General features: G+C 40.0%; 1 protein-coding gene across 1 annotated transcript in view; it reads right to left on the reverse strand.

Moving 5' to 3' along the window:
• Nucleotides 1–16,618, reverse strand: part of CWC27 (CWC27 spliceosome associated cyclophilin) — a 158,197-nt gene that overhangs the window by 129,180 nt on the left and 12,399 nt on the right. Inside the window, exon 10 of the mRNA XM_060235917.1 lies at nt 11,707–11,867. Within this exon, the coding sequence (XP_060091900.1) occupies nt 11,707–11,867 (161 nt within the window). The remainder of the gene's footprint in view (nt 1–11,706; nt 11,868–16,618) is intronic.

A 16,618-nucleotide genomic window follows, 5' to 3' on the forward strand; every position in this document is an offset into this window, starting at 1 on the left:
GAAAGTAAGGTTTCTATTAATGGGTCAGAACTACTACGAGGCTTCTTGAAAACAGGTGTCATTATGAACAAGAGAATGTCTTGATCTAGGAAGCAGAAGCAGTCCTTTTTCTTTTTTTCATTTTGCTTTGCCTTTCTGAAAGTGGCTTATTAGACCATTAGACCAGCCAATTTTAAGCCACAGCATCTAAAAACACAGCAATCTTTTTACACAAAGAAACTGACAGAGAAATGGAACACTTAGGACAGCCTTAAAACCAATCAGTATCACCTCAGCTAACCCTAAAAGCTTTAGATAAAAAGAGCTTTTGTATTGCTTTTGAAAAGTTAAAAGGGCCTCCCCCAGAGGCCATTCCACAGCTTTGAAGCAACAGCTGACAACTTACACACCTTTGCAAACAAAAGGCTGGATCCCAAGAGCTATTTTAGGGGCACCCAGATGGATTTTTAACCCTTAGAACAGCAGGCCCCCTTGCCTACCATACACTTAAATTGTAATCAGTTTCAAAAATGGCTTCCTATACAGAACAGCAGACTGCTATTTAAGAAGCAAAACCTCTTGAATTCAAACAAATTATGCAGTTTATTTATTTAGTTATTTATTTGGACAATATCTATGTGCTTGAGTAGGCTTACAATTAAAAACCACAGTATAAAAATAAACCATTAAAAAGCCAATAAGCAGCATAAAAACTGCCCATAAAACAGAGCTGATCATTAAAAAGCTTATAAGATGAAGCCCATAACTAAAATCCTAGGTAAAAAGAAGTGTTTTTGCCTGGCACTTAAAAGAAGGTAAGCTAGGTGATTGTCAAGGGGGAGGGCATACCAAAGGCGAGGGCATTCCTTGTCTCTACTTGCCTCACCTCTAAAGGTAGGAGTACAAACAGCAGTGCTGGAGAGGCAGATCATAACTGATGGACTGGATAGTATGTATGGGAGAAGATGAGATACCCAACAAGTCATTTAGGGGCTTAAAGAACCAACACTTTGAACCATGCCCCAAAACAGATAGGAACCCAGTGCAGATCTTTCAGCCCCTGTAACAACCCTCAGAGTAGCCTGGCTGCCTCTTTTTGTGTGTGTGTGTGTGTGTGGGTTTTTTGCATTTTGTGTCTGTGTGCATGTGTATGTGCCTTCATGCCTGGAAGTCATGGTGACCTCTGGTGACTCCTACTGGGGCATGAAGGACACTCAGAGAAGCAGCTTCATAACCTGGCTCCACCTCTCAACTTGGACATTCTTTGTCGGTCTCCCATCCAAATACTTGCCAGGGTCAGCCCTGCTTAGTTTCTAAAATCTGACAAGATCAGGCTAGCCCAGGCTATCCAGGTCTGGGCTCCTAACTGCCACATTTTAGACCAATTAAACTTTCTGAACCACTTTCACAAGTTAAGATCCTAGCTAAAAATAATTTAAATTAACCTATTAAAATAATTTTTAAAATTGCATTTATTTTTGAAAAACAAATAATTTTTTAAAAATGAAATAAAAAGGTTTTTTAAAAAGCCTGGAGCTCAACTGACCCATCATTTCCTCTTTCTGTTTACCCTATTTGTATGTTAATCTCTCTTCCTCTTCTCCTTCTGTCCAGTTTATTTGTTAGACCCTTCGGCCAGGGATTAGCCTCCTGGTGCTGTATTTGTACAGTTGCTGGCAAAACAAATCTGGCCCTCAAATCCTTGGTGCCATTGAAATACAATAGGGAATACTGCAACTGATTCTGGAGAATGGCACAGGAAGCTTGTTCCAGAGAAACCCATGCTTTCCCTGCCCCACCCCCAATAAATAATGACACGTTACTACAAAGCATCACAATATTGAGAGCTCTGTGTGAAAACTTGTGAGCCCATAACACAAAGCAGCCTCTCTAGGCACAGAACAAAGTTTAAAGATCAATTAAATCTTACCCTGAAGACTAAAGTATGAGAACTAGCAGAAGCAGAACCCTCCAGTGCGAACACACAATTAATGTAAAATGCAGACCATTCCAATACACAATATGAAGTATGAACATAAAAGAGTCATGAAAACACAGACTTCTATAGAATTAGAAAGACTGCTGTGCAGGGATCACAGAGAAGCAAAATAAGAGGCAATTCTTGTAAAATTAATAGTACTGGTTTCGAAAGAGTATTTAGAGACAGGACATATGCATTCTGTATATAAAGTGTAACAGGAAAATATGAAATATAAAAATACACATTTTAAATCACTAAAGTACTGTCTCTCTAGGATTGTCTTTCTGCCCATCTTCAATAGCTTCCAAAATACCAAGGATTGCTCATTTAAAGGCAAATCCACAGTGCAACAGCACTTGCTGATGGTAAATAAGCAAGGAACAGTTGTAACAAGAGCAGCAGTGACTAACAGTACTAGAACTTTGCTGTTACCAATACTAAAGAAGAGAAGGATTGTACTCGAGAAAGAAGGTGAACATTGAATAAGATTTTGCTCACTTTCAGTTCTTTCTGGTATATTTGTATGACATGATCTTCACAACCAACAATCCAGACTATTGGTGCATGTCCATGAAAATCAGTATAGGCATGCACAGCTCCTTATACTTCCCATAGAAGATAGCAGATGCAGCTTGCGTATGCAGCTGAAAGCATCTGCATCACAGCCTTAATGTTTATATATGGTACTTCAAAAAGTTTTATCAGTATTAAATGCATTTTTAAAAGCACATAATGTCCAGGAATGCTGTAACTGATCTATAGTGTACCTAAAACATCTCTGACATGTATGTTGCTTCTTACAAGTTTCCAACAAAAGGTAATCTTAATAGCCTTTTCCAATATTGAATAGCTACCCAAGCCAAAAATATACTCAAGCTGAAAGTATATAGATATATTTAAGCATCTCAAGGTATCTGGGATTTTTCAGGAAAAACACAGAAAAAATTCAGAAAAAAAATCCCAGATAAATTCACGAATTACTGGGAAGATCAACGAAGTCCAAAAAAACAGCAATCTGCTCCAACCACTCAGGTTTTGGGGCTTTCTTTTGCAGTCCCTTTAAACAGGGCACATTTAAAGGGACTACAGAAGACAGCCTGAAAAAGAGTTTGGCAGCCTATCACAGTGTATGCACTACTAACATCCTCTTTATGTCAAAGCCATTTAAAAATCCAGATCCCTCTATTAAGAAAATGATGTCCAATTAGCCAATCAAGTCACCAGCAAAACAAACTTACATATGACAACAAGTTATAATGTACAGATGCTATAACAGCCACGTTTTGAAAGAAATCACAGCTAGTGACTTAACACAGAGTAAAATAGGAAAAAATAGTCATGTTTATAAATATATTCAGTTCTCAGACATGAATGATATGAACTATTCTTTAGTCCAGGCCAAGAAAACTGGGTTACATGAGATAATCCTTGTCAATAAGAATATGCAAGTCTACCAGTTTTCAGAATGAAGTTTATGTCCAGTGGCACCTTTAAGATCAAGAAAGTTTTATTCAAGTATAAGTTTTTGTGTGCAAGTACACTTCTTCAGACACAGTGAAACAGAATTTCCTCAACTATTTCATAAGAGAAAGAGGGGGAGGAGTTAGTTGCCAGAAAGGGCCAGAAACAGAGACAGAAACAAAATTGGAAATTACCAGTCCATACATATAGGTATAGGGTTAGCCATAAAATACTAACAACATAATGAAGATGTTTAACAGATTCAAGGATCACTTAATTGATTAACTGAGTAATTACTTGAATGCTGAGAGTAATCAATTAATTAAGGATATATCAATCTCCAGTTTTGACATATATTTATTTATTTCACTGTTTTGCCCCAGAATTGAATTCAAACAAATGGTTACCATATAAACTACGCTTATTATTCCTGTTTGATCCTTGAATCTGTTAAACATCTTCATCATGCTGTATGATAATTTTAGAAAGTATTAAAAGAAAAGGTTATTAAAAGAATGTATCATGATTTGTGGAGGTGGATAATGGTGCAACTAGAACTGGAGAGCATGTCTTATGCAAAGCAACTTCAAATCATAATACCAAGGAAAATTAATCATGATGAATGCAGAAACCTTCTCCACAGAAGCAGTTATGTATACAGGTTTCATGCCCAAATTCTGTCAAGGTGCCAGAGATATCCTTTTTTATTAAGAGGAAAATACTGACATATTTCCAGGAGCTATTCAGTTTCCAGAGCCGGAATTCTTTAAATCCCACTTCTTTTTTTTAACAATAATGGCTGAAATCCTACAAAGCCATCTGCACATATTGGGAAGAACTGGAGACATCTGAAATTTCTACTACAGTCACTCACTAAATGGCACATAACTGCTTTTCACTTGAAAATCACCTTGCCTTTCAGTCTTGCAAATGGCAGAGAAAATAAAGCAGACACCTCTGACTGACTGCAGATTTTCTCCCTGTCTGCGTGCATGGTGCATTTTACTAGATTATAGCTCTTACGCAAATTCATTTGCAAAAATTCACCTTCCACTGAACTCAGTAGCAATGAAAGGCTCATGTAGAAAAGGGTGGAATGCACCAGCACCACTCAGCTATTGCTATTGGGCTGCAAGGAGAATGGCACACTTGCTTTTAGCAATGAGGATCACTAGGAAACAACAGAAGGTACCAAAATGTCTGCAGCACCCAACACATGCCAATGTGGTTTTTTTGTACTGCTTCTTAATCATAGTTAAAATAAAAATCTAAGTGTTTAAATACATGTAAATATTGCTAACATTAGTAAAACCTAACTGTAAAAAAGGAAAACTATCATTAATATTTTCCTTTCCATTATTTATTAAAACAAAACAGATACCCAAGCTGCCTTTAAAAAAGGGAGGGGGAGCGCTTAACTTGCTGCCCTGTTCACTAAAATTTGCACGAATTAAAAATTGATCTGCATACCAGTCAACTAAGTGTCATTTTGTTAATTTACAAATTAAAGATTGCAAACCTACCTGTAGACATTTTGAGAAATATATTCTACACTAGAGCCTTGAAAATATCTGCAGTCTTAATATTATGTTAAAAACTGTAATGCTTCATATCACCTTGACTCTTATCTGTTTCAAGCCATCAGCACCTTCCTGAGTTTATGCACTCTGATTTGATTGTGAGCTTTTCGGCTGCCATATCCATGAACAGCAGGAAAATCAAACAAGCGACTATTGCAAATGAGTGGCATGTGAGCTCCACCTACAGGGGGAAAACTCAAATGAAAAGTTTCATGGATCATTGCTTTAAAAGGGAGGGGTTCCTCCAGTTCCAGTCACAGTCCAAGTGGCCATTCCCAAGCTATTAACAAATCTTAAAATTCTTTTTTTTTTTCAAACATCAAGGACAATTGGATGAAATCCTAAAACTGATTATACGCTAGCACAAAACATTTCCATGCAGAAAACACTTCCAACACAACGCTTTTGCTATAAAATTACCACATGAAACAAGCATAAAAACAAGATCCCATCTTCAGAGAGTTGTTATATAATGCAATGACATCGATTATTTGCTACAATTACTCTTCACCCACAATCTATCTATGAAGATGCTGGTATGCTGGCAGACAAAAGGGGAGAGAAGTAAGGCTTCTGCTTGGCAAGTCACTGCATATAAATCTCTCTCATATCATAGATATTTTTAATATATAGGTCTGCCTTTCTCACTACAAATTGCGGTATGAAGTATCAGTGGTTTTTCTTTTCTTTCAATGTACACACTTAGAAATGTAAGGATGAAAAACAATACTTGCTTAATGTACAGGCCTAAACGAGGCTTTGTGAGTTGGGTCATAGCAGGGAATGAGGCACCAGTAGGGAAGTTTACATGCAAACCTTCATAGAATCATAGAGTTTGAAGGGACCTCCAGGATCATCTAGTCCAACTCCCTGCATAATGCAGGAAACTCACAAATACCTCCCCCTAAATTCACAGGATCTTCATTGCCGTCAGATGGCCATCTAGCCTCTGTTTAAAAACCTCCAAGGAAGGAGAGCCCTCCGAAGGAAGCCTGTTCCACTGAGGAATCGTTCTAATGGTCAGGAAGTTCTTCCTAATGTTGAGCCGGAAACTCTTTTGATTTAATTTCATCCCACTGGTTCTGATCCTACCTTCTGGGGCCACAGAAAACAATTCCACACCATCCTCTATATGACAGCCCTTTAAGTACTTGAAGATGGTACCTCTCAACCTCCGCCTCTCCAGGCTAAACATGCCCAACTTCTGCAACCTTTCTTCATAGGACTTGGTCTCCAGACCCCTCACCATCTTTGTTGCCCTCCTCTGGACCCGTTCCAGCTTGTCTATATCCTTCTTAAAATGTGGTGCCCAAAACTGAACACAATACTCCAGGTGAGGTCTTACCAGAGCAGAGTAAAGCAATACCATCACTTCAAGCGATCTGGACACTATACTTCTGCTGATACAGCCCAAATCATGTGTTGCATTTGCCTTTTTAGCCACCGCATCATACTGTTGACTCATGTTCAGCGTGTAATCCACTAACACCCCTAGATCCTTTTCACACATACTACTGCTAAGACAAGTCTCTCCCATCCTATAAACATGCATTGGATTTTTCCTACCTAAATGCAGAACTTTACATTTATCCCTGTTAAAATTCATTTTATTGATTTTAGGCCAGTTTTCCAGCCTGTCAATGTCATTCTGTATCCTGTTTTTGTCTTCTACTGTATTTGCAACCCCTCCCAATTTAGTATCATCAGCAAATTTAATAAGCATTCCCTCTATTCCTTCATCCAAATCATTGATAAAGATGTTGAACAAAACAGGTCCCAGGACAGATCCTTGAGGCACTCCACTTGTCACTCCTCTCCAAGAGGATTAGGAACCCCTTCTCTTTGGGTGTGGTCTGTCAATCAGTTACAGATCCACCTAACGGTAATAGGATCCAAACCACATTTTACCAACTTGTCAACAAGGATAGTATGGGGAACCTAATCAAAAGCCTTACTGAAATCAAGATAAACTATGTCTACAGCATTCCCCTGATACAGCAAGGTAGTCACTTTCTCAAAAAAAGAGATCAGGTTAGTCTGACATGACTCATTCTTGAGAAACTCATGCTTGCTCTTAGTAATCAGTCTCAGAACTACTATAATACAAAAATCCTAAACAACTTCTGCTCTACAGGAGGACATGGAATGTTGCTACCTGCACACAGAAGAGAAGCCACTGTCACCATCTCAGGCAGAGTAGCCTCTTTGGCCAGCATGGACAAGGGCTCCTTGGAGTGACAGTCTAGCTTTGGATCATGTGTTCCAATGCACTGACACCCTTCCAGCGTCTTCTCACCACACCTTCTGTCAGATGGCACAACATCTAGACTGCTAAGAAAGAGTCAAAGAAGTGAAAACGTGGAGACAGACAAGGGTGTGATCTCTTGTCTGTCTCCACGTTTTCACTCTTTTGAGCATTAAAGGGAAAAGTAATGATTTATGCTCTCATGCTCTATTTACAATAATCACAGGTACATTTTTTTATACTCGGGAATCTGTATCAAGCACAAAAAGTTACATGAGCACCTGTCCTTAGACTTACATCATTCTTGAAAATGTGGAAAGACTTACTTGAATGCTCATAACCAATTAATGGATTCCTCCCCCCCCCCCACACACACAAAATACACAATTTAGACTACTGCAACAGAGTGGTTATTAGTTTTTCAAATGTAAATTGTTATTCCAAATAAAGTATTCCAGCATTCTGCTGATCTAAGTTTCTGATGAGACAAAAGCTTTGATGGCTCTCAGATGTTTTACAGACATTTCCAGAAACTCCCACTGAAGTCATACACTGTGGATTCCATTCTCTGATTGCTGACACCCCAGATCCATGAATCATCACATGCTTTGATCAATGCAAGCCTGAATCAGTGTCCTTGGAAATCTCTCTGGAGAATAAGGCGTATTGCTAGCTTCCAGCACATCTGTGTAAAGCAACTGTCATCTTGAAATAAGATGATGTTTTTAAGTGTGGCTCCCCATTCCAACAATTACTCAACAATTTACACTGAGATACACATTAGGTTACAGAAATGCTTCAGAGGAATGCTGAATCAACTGTTTAAAGTGAATTTCTTTGTGGTCATAAGTGAATGCTTCAAAGATTGTCACTTAATGTTAAGACTGACGAACTAGACAAAAAGATGAACATTATTTTCCTGGGCACTTCATGAATTTAGAATTGTATTTGTTCGGGCCCAGTTAATAATCTGGAACAAGATTATACCTTCTAACATTTCACAGGTAAATGCAGGGATTTTTCTAAAACTCTCCAGTTTTCATATGAAGGATCACTGCTCCCACCCAATGTTACATACACGATTCCGTCAGCTGTACTGATCTGTCCATTGAGGATTTAAAAGCCAAGGAGAAGACTGTTCTTTTTGCTATTGTCTTATAGTAAATTCAAAACATTAATCAACAGCTGCTGTGGGTAAAATAGCAGGCCAGGTGCTTTATGGTGAATTAGTGTTCATGAATCCTTATTTACATGTCTGTATACCACTCTGGAGAGAACAGGCACCCATTCCAGACTCTTAAAATTTAATTTCTAAAAATCTTGTGTATCTTGAAGACTGACAACTCTATAAAGTGCCCCTCAAAACACTCCTGCCTGGCATCCCCTAAAAACCAAATCAAGGCTCAAAATTCGCTCAGTAGTTCACCAAAGAGAGGGACCAGGAAGTAGTGGCTATTCCTGCTAAAGACAGTCAGAGTCCATGACACATTGCTACAGCTACATAGGTTTGAATCTGATCAGCTTCTTGGATAATAAATACATATCAGAACATTATATTTCTTCTACAAAGCTTGCTGAAAGATTTGCTTAACTAATGAAATAAATGTTGGGGGGGGGGTGAAGAGGAAGCAGGAATGTTTTGAAGGAGAAACTGGCTGAGGAATACAGCATGTCATTTAATAGTCTGTGTGGTCATTCATGAGATCCCTGAAGCCTGACAGCTGAACTGAAAATGCTTTTTAAGTTACTTATTTAATTATTTCTATTTATATCCCACCCACCCCCACCCACGTGGGCTCAGGGAGGGTCACAACAATAATTTTACAAAGCCATTACAAAGCCAGTTATACCAAATAAATAATTAAAACAATTATTTATTAATTATTAATATGTATTAATTATTAATATTTATTAATTATTAATATGTATTGATTATTAATATTTATTAATTATTAATATTTATTAATATTTATGGTTTTATCTGTTTTAAATCGTCATTCCCTTATATGTTTAAATATTGTTAATTTTATGTGGGATCTATTGTTGGAAGCCGCCCTGAGCCACTCGTGGGAAGGGCGGGATATAAATTCTAAATAAATAAATAAATAAATAAATAAAAGGGATATAAATTCTAAATAAATAAATAAATAAATAAAAGGCAGGTACTACAATAAATTAATAACATTTAACAATCTCAAATAGCTGTAAGCAACTAAGCCATAACCAACAAAACAATAAAGATCATATTAATTAACAGTAAATTAATCAACATTCAAGATCTTATTTATGTGGGCAATATGCAAGGAAGGCCAAATAATTGGGCATCCATTGTCTCAACCTGGGGATTACATATGCGGAAATTTACCAAATCTGACTCTCTCTCTCTCTTTTTCCATAGAGAGAGAGAGAGAGTCAGATTTGGTAAATTTGCAAAGTTTGCATAGGTTTCAGTTGGAGTTGCAGCTCAGTTGGAGATGCATTTATAACAAATATTTATGGGAAATGTATTTCTTTGTGTAACTACCATCCACCCACCTGAGATGCAGTTTCCAGGGATTGTACCCTCACCCAAGGGGTCTTCCAGATCAGGTTACAAGCAGATAATGAAAGCCTTCTCATTTGACAGACCATCCAAATTCTCACTTGCACATTTCATGCAGATGGCTAGATTATTGTACCATTTAAAGAAGAAGAACTGAATTTATATTCTGTCCTTAACTCCTTCCCTTCCTCTCCCCACAACAGACACACTGGTAAGTAGGCGGGGCTGAGAGAACTGCTCTTAAGAGAACAGCTCTGAGAGAACTCTGACTGACCCAAAGGTCACCCAGCTAGCTGCAGGTAGGGGGGACGGGAAAGAAATCAAGCCCAGTTCTTCCAGATTAGAGTCCATCCTCTTAACCAATACACCAAATTGGCTGGTCAGTTCACAAAAGCACCCCAAGGGCACAGCGTGAGGCCAATCCTGAAAGCTTCTCTGTTGTGGCGACAACTCACAGATTTGGATCTTAAGTTTCTCTATCAACTCAAATTTTATAAAGTCAAAAAACGTAAGGCAAAGAGAGCAATGCACCAAATACAAAATTCCATACATGATGTAAACAGGCATTTGGTTATTGAGCAGCTAGTTTCTAAGAAGCCATATCACTGCATCATAACTATTGTCTAGAAATGTTTATAAATTATGAATTTATACACACATACACAGATTATATTCAGTAATTACTTAAAATATTTATATGCCAAATGACAAAATAAAAATTTGATATAATAAGTCTCACAAAACAATTCCATTGGGGAATAAACTTTTACAAATTTATTTAAAACATTTATTAGCTGCCTTTTTACTTTACAGGAACTCAAGGAGGCTTAAAATAGATAAAAACAATAAAACACAATAAAACCTACTAGAGATGTGCACCCCAAAAAATGGGATTCCTCGGATTTGGGTATATTAGAGCAAAAAAAATTGGCATTCCCAGTATTCATGTCCAAAACTGGTATGGTATTAGGATTTGGGATTTTTCAGGAATTGCACTTCTTCTTTTTGTTGTTGTTCCATTATATCCGATGGGGACCATTATAGTCAATGAGGAATCTATCCGAGGTTAGGGTTGTTTCTTGAGGTAGAGGCACCAAATTTGCAGAATAGCTGCTGGTGCCTCTTCTCAGAAGACCTCCCAAGGTTTAAAAACATTGGACTAGGTTGTCCAATTCTAAGGGTCCCCAAAAAACATGTCCCCACCCTCCATTGTTTCCAATGGGGGGGACTACAAAAACAAGCAAGGACAAAGCAGAGTATCTCTGCAGTAGAAACTGAAGGGGGGATTTTTGCAATGTACAGAGTGCCCAGCAAAACCCAGTGCCACTGTGGCAATGCCAGGTCAGTGAATCCAAGCATGGGGGAACTGCTAGTCCAGCAGAACATTCTGAAGGTGTTTAATAGGCTCAGTCCTTTTAAATGGATTTTGCAAGTCCTGCTAATGCACTCCAAAGCATCTGAAGGGACTGTGAGTCCTTTAATTGTGCCTATATGGAGTTTCCAAATAATCCCAAATATTTTCAGGGTTGTTCTGGATAGGCAATACCAGGTAGCTGAAATGATCCTCAAATGTACATATGGCTGAAAATAGGTATTTTTTTTGGCTTTTTAAAAACTCATATATGCTGAATGTACACCCCTAAAATCTACATAAAATCCAGCAGTTAAAATCAATAATGCAAAACTACCCATAGGGAGAACTAATCAATTAATTGAATGTAATCATGAATGAAACTCTTTTCAACTGCCTCCTAAAGACAAAAAGTGAGGGGGCCAGGCATACCGCCCTGTGGAGGTCTTTCCATAATCGTGGAGTTGCCACAATTGTACTTAAGAACCAGTCACTCAATATTTTATTTAATTTTAAAGAAGAAAAATTTAATACAGGACAATAAGTCTAAAGTAATGCATTACTCACCTACGGCTGCTTTTCTTTTCTGATTCTTCCTCTTTAGAAGGTTTTTTAACAGTCAGATTAGTATCTTTCTTTAACTTCTGTGCAATACGTTCTTTCATTTGATGTTTCTCATCACTATCCATGTCATCCTCACCATCATGGCTTTCATTTTCCTCTTCATCCTGAGTAAACAGCACAAAATGTTAGCACCCTTACTCATTTAGAAACAAACACCTGAATGCTTCATTTCACTAATAGAACATGCTGTATATTTTTAAATAAAAGCTAGTCATATACGAGGGGTAGGGAGACACAGATTTCAAAAACAGCGAAGCATTTGTCCAAGCAGAAAAAAGATTTCCTATAATTTTTAAGCATTCTTCAAGAGGGAGAAGAAAATGCCAGTCCTAAGAATTAGAAATTATGACTGGATACAGTCACTAAGTAAGAACATAAGAGCCTGCTGGATCAGACTAGTGGTCCGTCTAGTCCAGCATCCTATTTCACACAGCAGCCAAGCAGCTGCCTTGGAAGGCCATGCAAACAGGTCATGTCCCACCCCTGAAGATGCCTCCCAGTACCAGGATTCAGAAGTTTGGTGCCTTTGGAAATGGAGTCTCCCTTCAGCCACCACGACCAGTAGCCACTGATGGACCGCTCCTCTATGAAGCTGTCTAATCCCTTTTTAAAGCTAAATGTCTTCATGGTTATCACTACCTTCACCAGCAGCTCATTCTACACTTTAATTACTCAGTGAGTAAAGAAATGTTTCCTTTTTCTGTCCTGAACCTATTTCTCAACCGTTTCATTAAATTAGGGTGGCCATAATGTCTGAAGGCCAGCCAGGGACACCTTGGGGAGGGGGAAGGTAGGGGTGCGTGCGCGAAGCGCGCGCGCCGCCGGAAACAGGAAGTGACGCCGGGAAAAGGAAGTGGCATCACTTCCTGTGACATCATTCCCCCCCGCGCCACCTGCCGGAAACAGGAAGTGACATCACTTCCTGTGACATCATTCCCCCCCTGCGCCACCTGCCGGAAGCAGGAAGTGACATCACTTCCTGTGACATCACTTCCCCCAAATGACATCATTTCCCCCAAATGCCACTGCCGGAAACAGGAAGTGACTTCACAGCACTTCCTGTGACGTCCCCAAAAATCCCCCAAATATCACCGCCGGAAACAATTTTGCTCTCAAATCCTGTATATACTTGATCAGTATATGGGATAAGGCACTTTCTCAACTGTGCTGCATAATGCAGCCTATTTATTTTGTCCTGTTTGCTCTGTTGGCTCTATCTGCGCCACCTTCATCACTTTCGGGGTGTGGATCCCCCAGTGGGGTGGGCTCCCGACTCCCTCCGCCGGCTGTTTCTGATAGCCCTGCGCCCCTCTTTCATTTGATATGTGTCCCGTGCGGGTGCCACCCTCCCGCCGGGAGATGCCGCAAAATGAGCCCCCTTGAGGCTTATGGCGGCAGGGCTCGGGGGAAGCGAGCTAGACTGCTGTTCTTTTGCGGGGTCATAGAGTGTTTCGAGCCCGTCCCTGTGGCATCGGTCCCATCGTTGTGGGACCCAGGGGGCCGGCGCAGCAGCACGCCGAAGCAGCCTGTCACTAATAACACAGGTCGAGATGCAGGACAGGAACCCGGAAGTGACCGACAGGCTGCTTCAGCGTGCCGCTGCGCCGGCCCCCTGGGCCCCACAACGATGGGACCGATGCCACAGGGACGGGCTCGAAACACTCTATGACCCCTCAAAAGAACAGCAGTCTAGCTCACTTCCCCCAAGCCCTGCCGCCATAAGCCTCAAGGGGGCTCATTTTGCGGCATCTCCCGGCGGGAGGGTGGCATCCGCACGGGACACATATCAAATGAAAGAGGGGGCGCAGGGCTATCAGAAACAGCCGGCGGAGGGAGTCGGGAGACCACCCCACTGGGGGATCCACACCCCGAAAGTGATGAAGGTGGCGCAGATAGAGCCAACAGAGCAAACAGGACAAAATAAATAGGCTGCATTATGCAGCACAGTTGAGAAAGTGCCTTATCCCATATACTGATGAAGTAAATACAGGATTTGAGAACAAAATTGCACTGCAGGCAAACACTGCCCATAACTCCTATCTGGCCTTTGCTGAAAGGATTTGGGTGGTATGTCTGAAAGCACCAGAAGACACAAACACAAAGCTCCCTTACACTGAATCAGTGCTTGGGTCCACCAAAGTCAGTATTGTCTACTCCAGGGGTGGCCAGAGTTGCTTAACAAAAGAGCAACACAGAATAAAGGTCAGATGTTTGAGAGCCGCAAGACATGAACATCGGATATTTGAGAGCCACGGAAGGAAGGAAGGAAGGAAGGAAGGAAGGAAGGAAGGAAGGAAGGAAGGAAGGAAGGAAGGAAGGAAGGAAGGAAGGATGGATCCTGGGGATAGCTTCTCCAGGAGAAGCACTCCCAGCCAAGTCAGTGTGCAGCAAGGAGTGATCTCCTTCCTTGCCACAAGCAGATCCTGGGGCCAGTTTTTCTTTAAGCACAATTTAAACCATGCTGCAAGGAGAAGCCCCAGAGTCAGGGCGGGTTTTTTTAAAACTACAGATATTTTTCTTCTTGGGTCTATTGGACCCAGAAAAAATTGGGATTTCTGAAGAATCCAGGATCCAAATACCATACCGATACTGGGATCTGGGATTTTTCAGAAATACTGGATTTTTTTTAATCCTATAGACCTGAACCAAGAAATATGGGGGGAGGGGGTTTGCATACCCTTAATCAAGAGATCCATAGCTGGGAAGCATTTTAACATTTGCAAAGACACTGATATATTTGCACAATCTAGCCAGAGCTAAACACTTCAGTCCTATTAACTTCAATGAAATAGTTAAGCATGGTCTTAAATGGCATGCATCAATGCTTAATTTTAAAGTGCTTAACTTTATTATTGTTACTGACCATACAGAACTTAATGGAGCTTTCTAGACAGTAATTCCAAAGCCACAATCACAAGTAGTAAAACTACATGTCCATTAGTTGCATTCTGTAAGATAACCAACAGATTTCAGTATTATATATACTTTCAGTACATGTCTTCCCTTGCTCCTATAGTGAGCTATCAAGTATCTGAACATGTTCCTTGTTATTTGCCTCCTTTTTTCAACTGAATTTTTCCATCTACTCATGCTCCAAGCACAATAAATTTAGTTCCGCTTTACACACCTTCAGAAATTGCTACTGTAGTACGTTAATGGTATACTGGTACAAATTCTCCAAAACAGTAATTTCTGACTCTGTGGTGACATCACATCACAATGTTTTTCATGGCAGACTTTTTACGGGGTGGTTTGCCACTGCCTTCCCCAGTCATCTACACTTTCCCCCCAGAAAGTACTCATTTTACCGACCTCGGAAGGATGGAAGGCTGAGCCAACCTTGAGCTGGCTACTTGAACCCAGCTTCCGCCAGGATCAAACTCAGGTCGTGAACAGAGGGCTTGGACTGTAGTACTGCAGCTTTACTAATCTGTGCTGCAGGAATACCATATTGGCTGCTGACTTAAAATTTGTGTACAATTCTTAGATGGAATGGCCAATGGAATTACCAAGCAGCAATATTAAAACTCTGGTCAATGTTAATTAGATAATTGGAGTGGATGGGACTTTGCAAATTTCTACCAGGTTTGCAGCTGTAGGAATATGCTCTTAAAGTAAAACCTCTGGGGCAAAATTTAAAAGAAGCAGGCAATCTTTTACTTTAAAAATTCATGTTGGAAAAACAACACTTTTTTCTGTTTTGGAAACAGATGTCTGAATCAATTTTATTGACACTAAATTAAAACAAAGCAAATTATAACTCTTATCATGCCACTATGCAAATATGAAAGAAAGGACTTAAGTAATGATCAAATAAAACTGGGATTTTTATTGCATGCCCAATCCATTACCTTTAGTTATGCAAAATTACACCCAATGTTTTATAATGAGATGGAAATTCCATGTAAATTATTGTCTAACATATATGTATTTTATGCATCAGAGAAATGCATCTACCATAAGTGCTGGAAAGTTCAGTTAACAAGGAATGCTAAACCAAACACTGCAAATAGGCACATTTAACATATTAGAATATGACTACATTTGTCCCTGCAAAATGCATACCTAAGTGCCATGTTTATAAAAAATGTAGGGTGTGAATTGAGTCACAATACCTCCACCTTCAATGTATGTGCTCCCTGTATGGGTACTTCCTACTACTGACCCCCTCCCCAGCAATCAAAGACCTCCTAAATCAGCAATCAAAGACCTCCTAAATCTGTGATAGAGCTAGGGTTACCAACTCTGGGTTGGAAATTCCTGGAAATTTGGATGTTGAAGCTTGAAGAGGACTATCCTGAGTGCTATTACACAGCAAGCACACAGAGGTAGTTTCTAGGCATCAGAGCTGATCTGAGTACAGTTCCAAAGTTCATATCAGTGCCAGTTTAAACCCTGTGGAGGCCGGGCCAGCTAGGGTTGCCAAGTCCAATTGAAGAAAAATCTGGGGACTTTGGGGGCGGAGCCAGGAGACTTTGGGGGTGGAACCAGGAGACATTGGGGGTGGAGCCAAGAACAAGGATGTGACAAGCATAATTGAACTCCAAGGGAGTTCTGGCCATCACATTTAAAGGGACAGCTCACCTTTTAAAATGCCTTTCTTCCATAGGAAATAATTAAGGATAGGGGCACCATTTTTGGGGCTCATAGAATTGGACCCTCTGGTCCAATCGTTTTGAAACTTGGGAGGTATTTTGGGGAGAGGCACTAGATGCTATACTAAAAATTTGGTGCCTCTACCTCAAAAAATAGCCCCCCCAGAGCCCCCAATACCCACGGATCAATCCCCCATTATTCCCTATGGGAATTGTTCTCCATAGGGAATAATAGAGTGCCTAGTAGACATTTCCCTCCC

Source organism: Heteronotia binoei, chromosome 4, assembly GCF_032191835.1.
Source record: "Heteronotia binoei isolate CCM8104 ecotype False Entrance Well chromosome 4, APGP_CSIRO_Hbin_v1, whole genome shotgun sequence".
Classification (NCBI taxonomy): domain Eukaryota; kingdom Metazoa; phylum Chordata; class Lepidosauria; order Squamata; family Gekkonidae; genus Heteronotia; species Heteronotia binoei.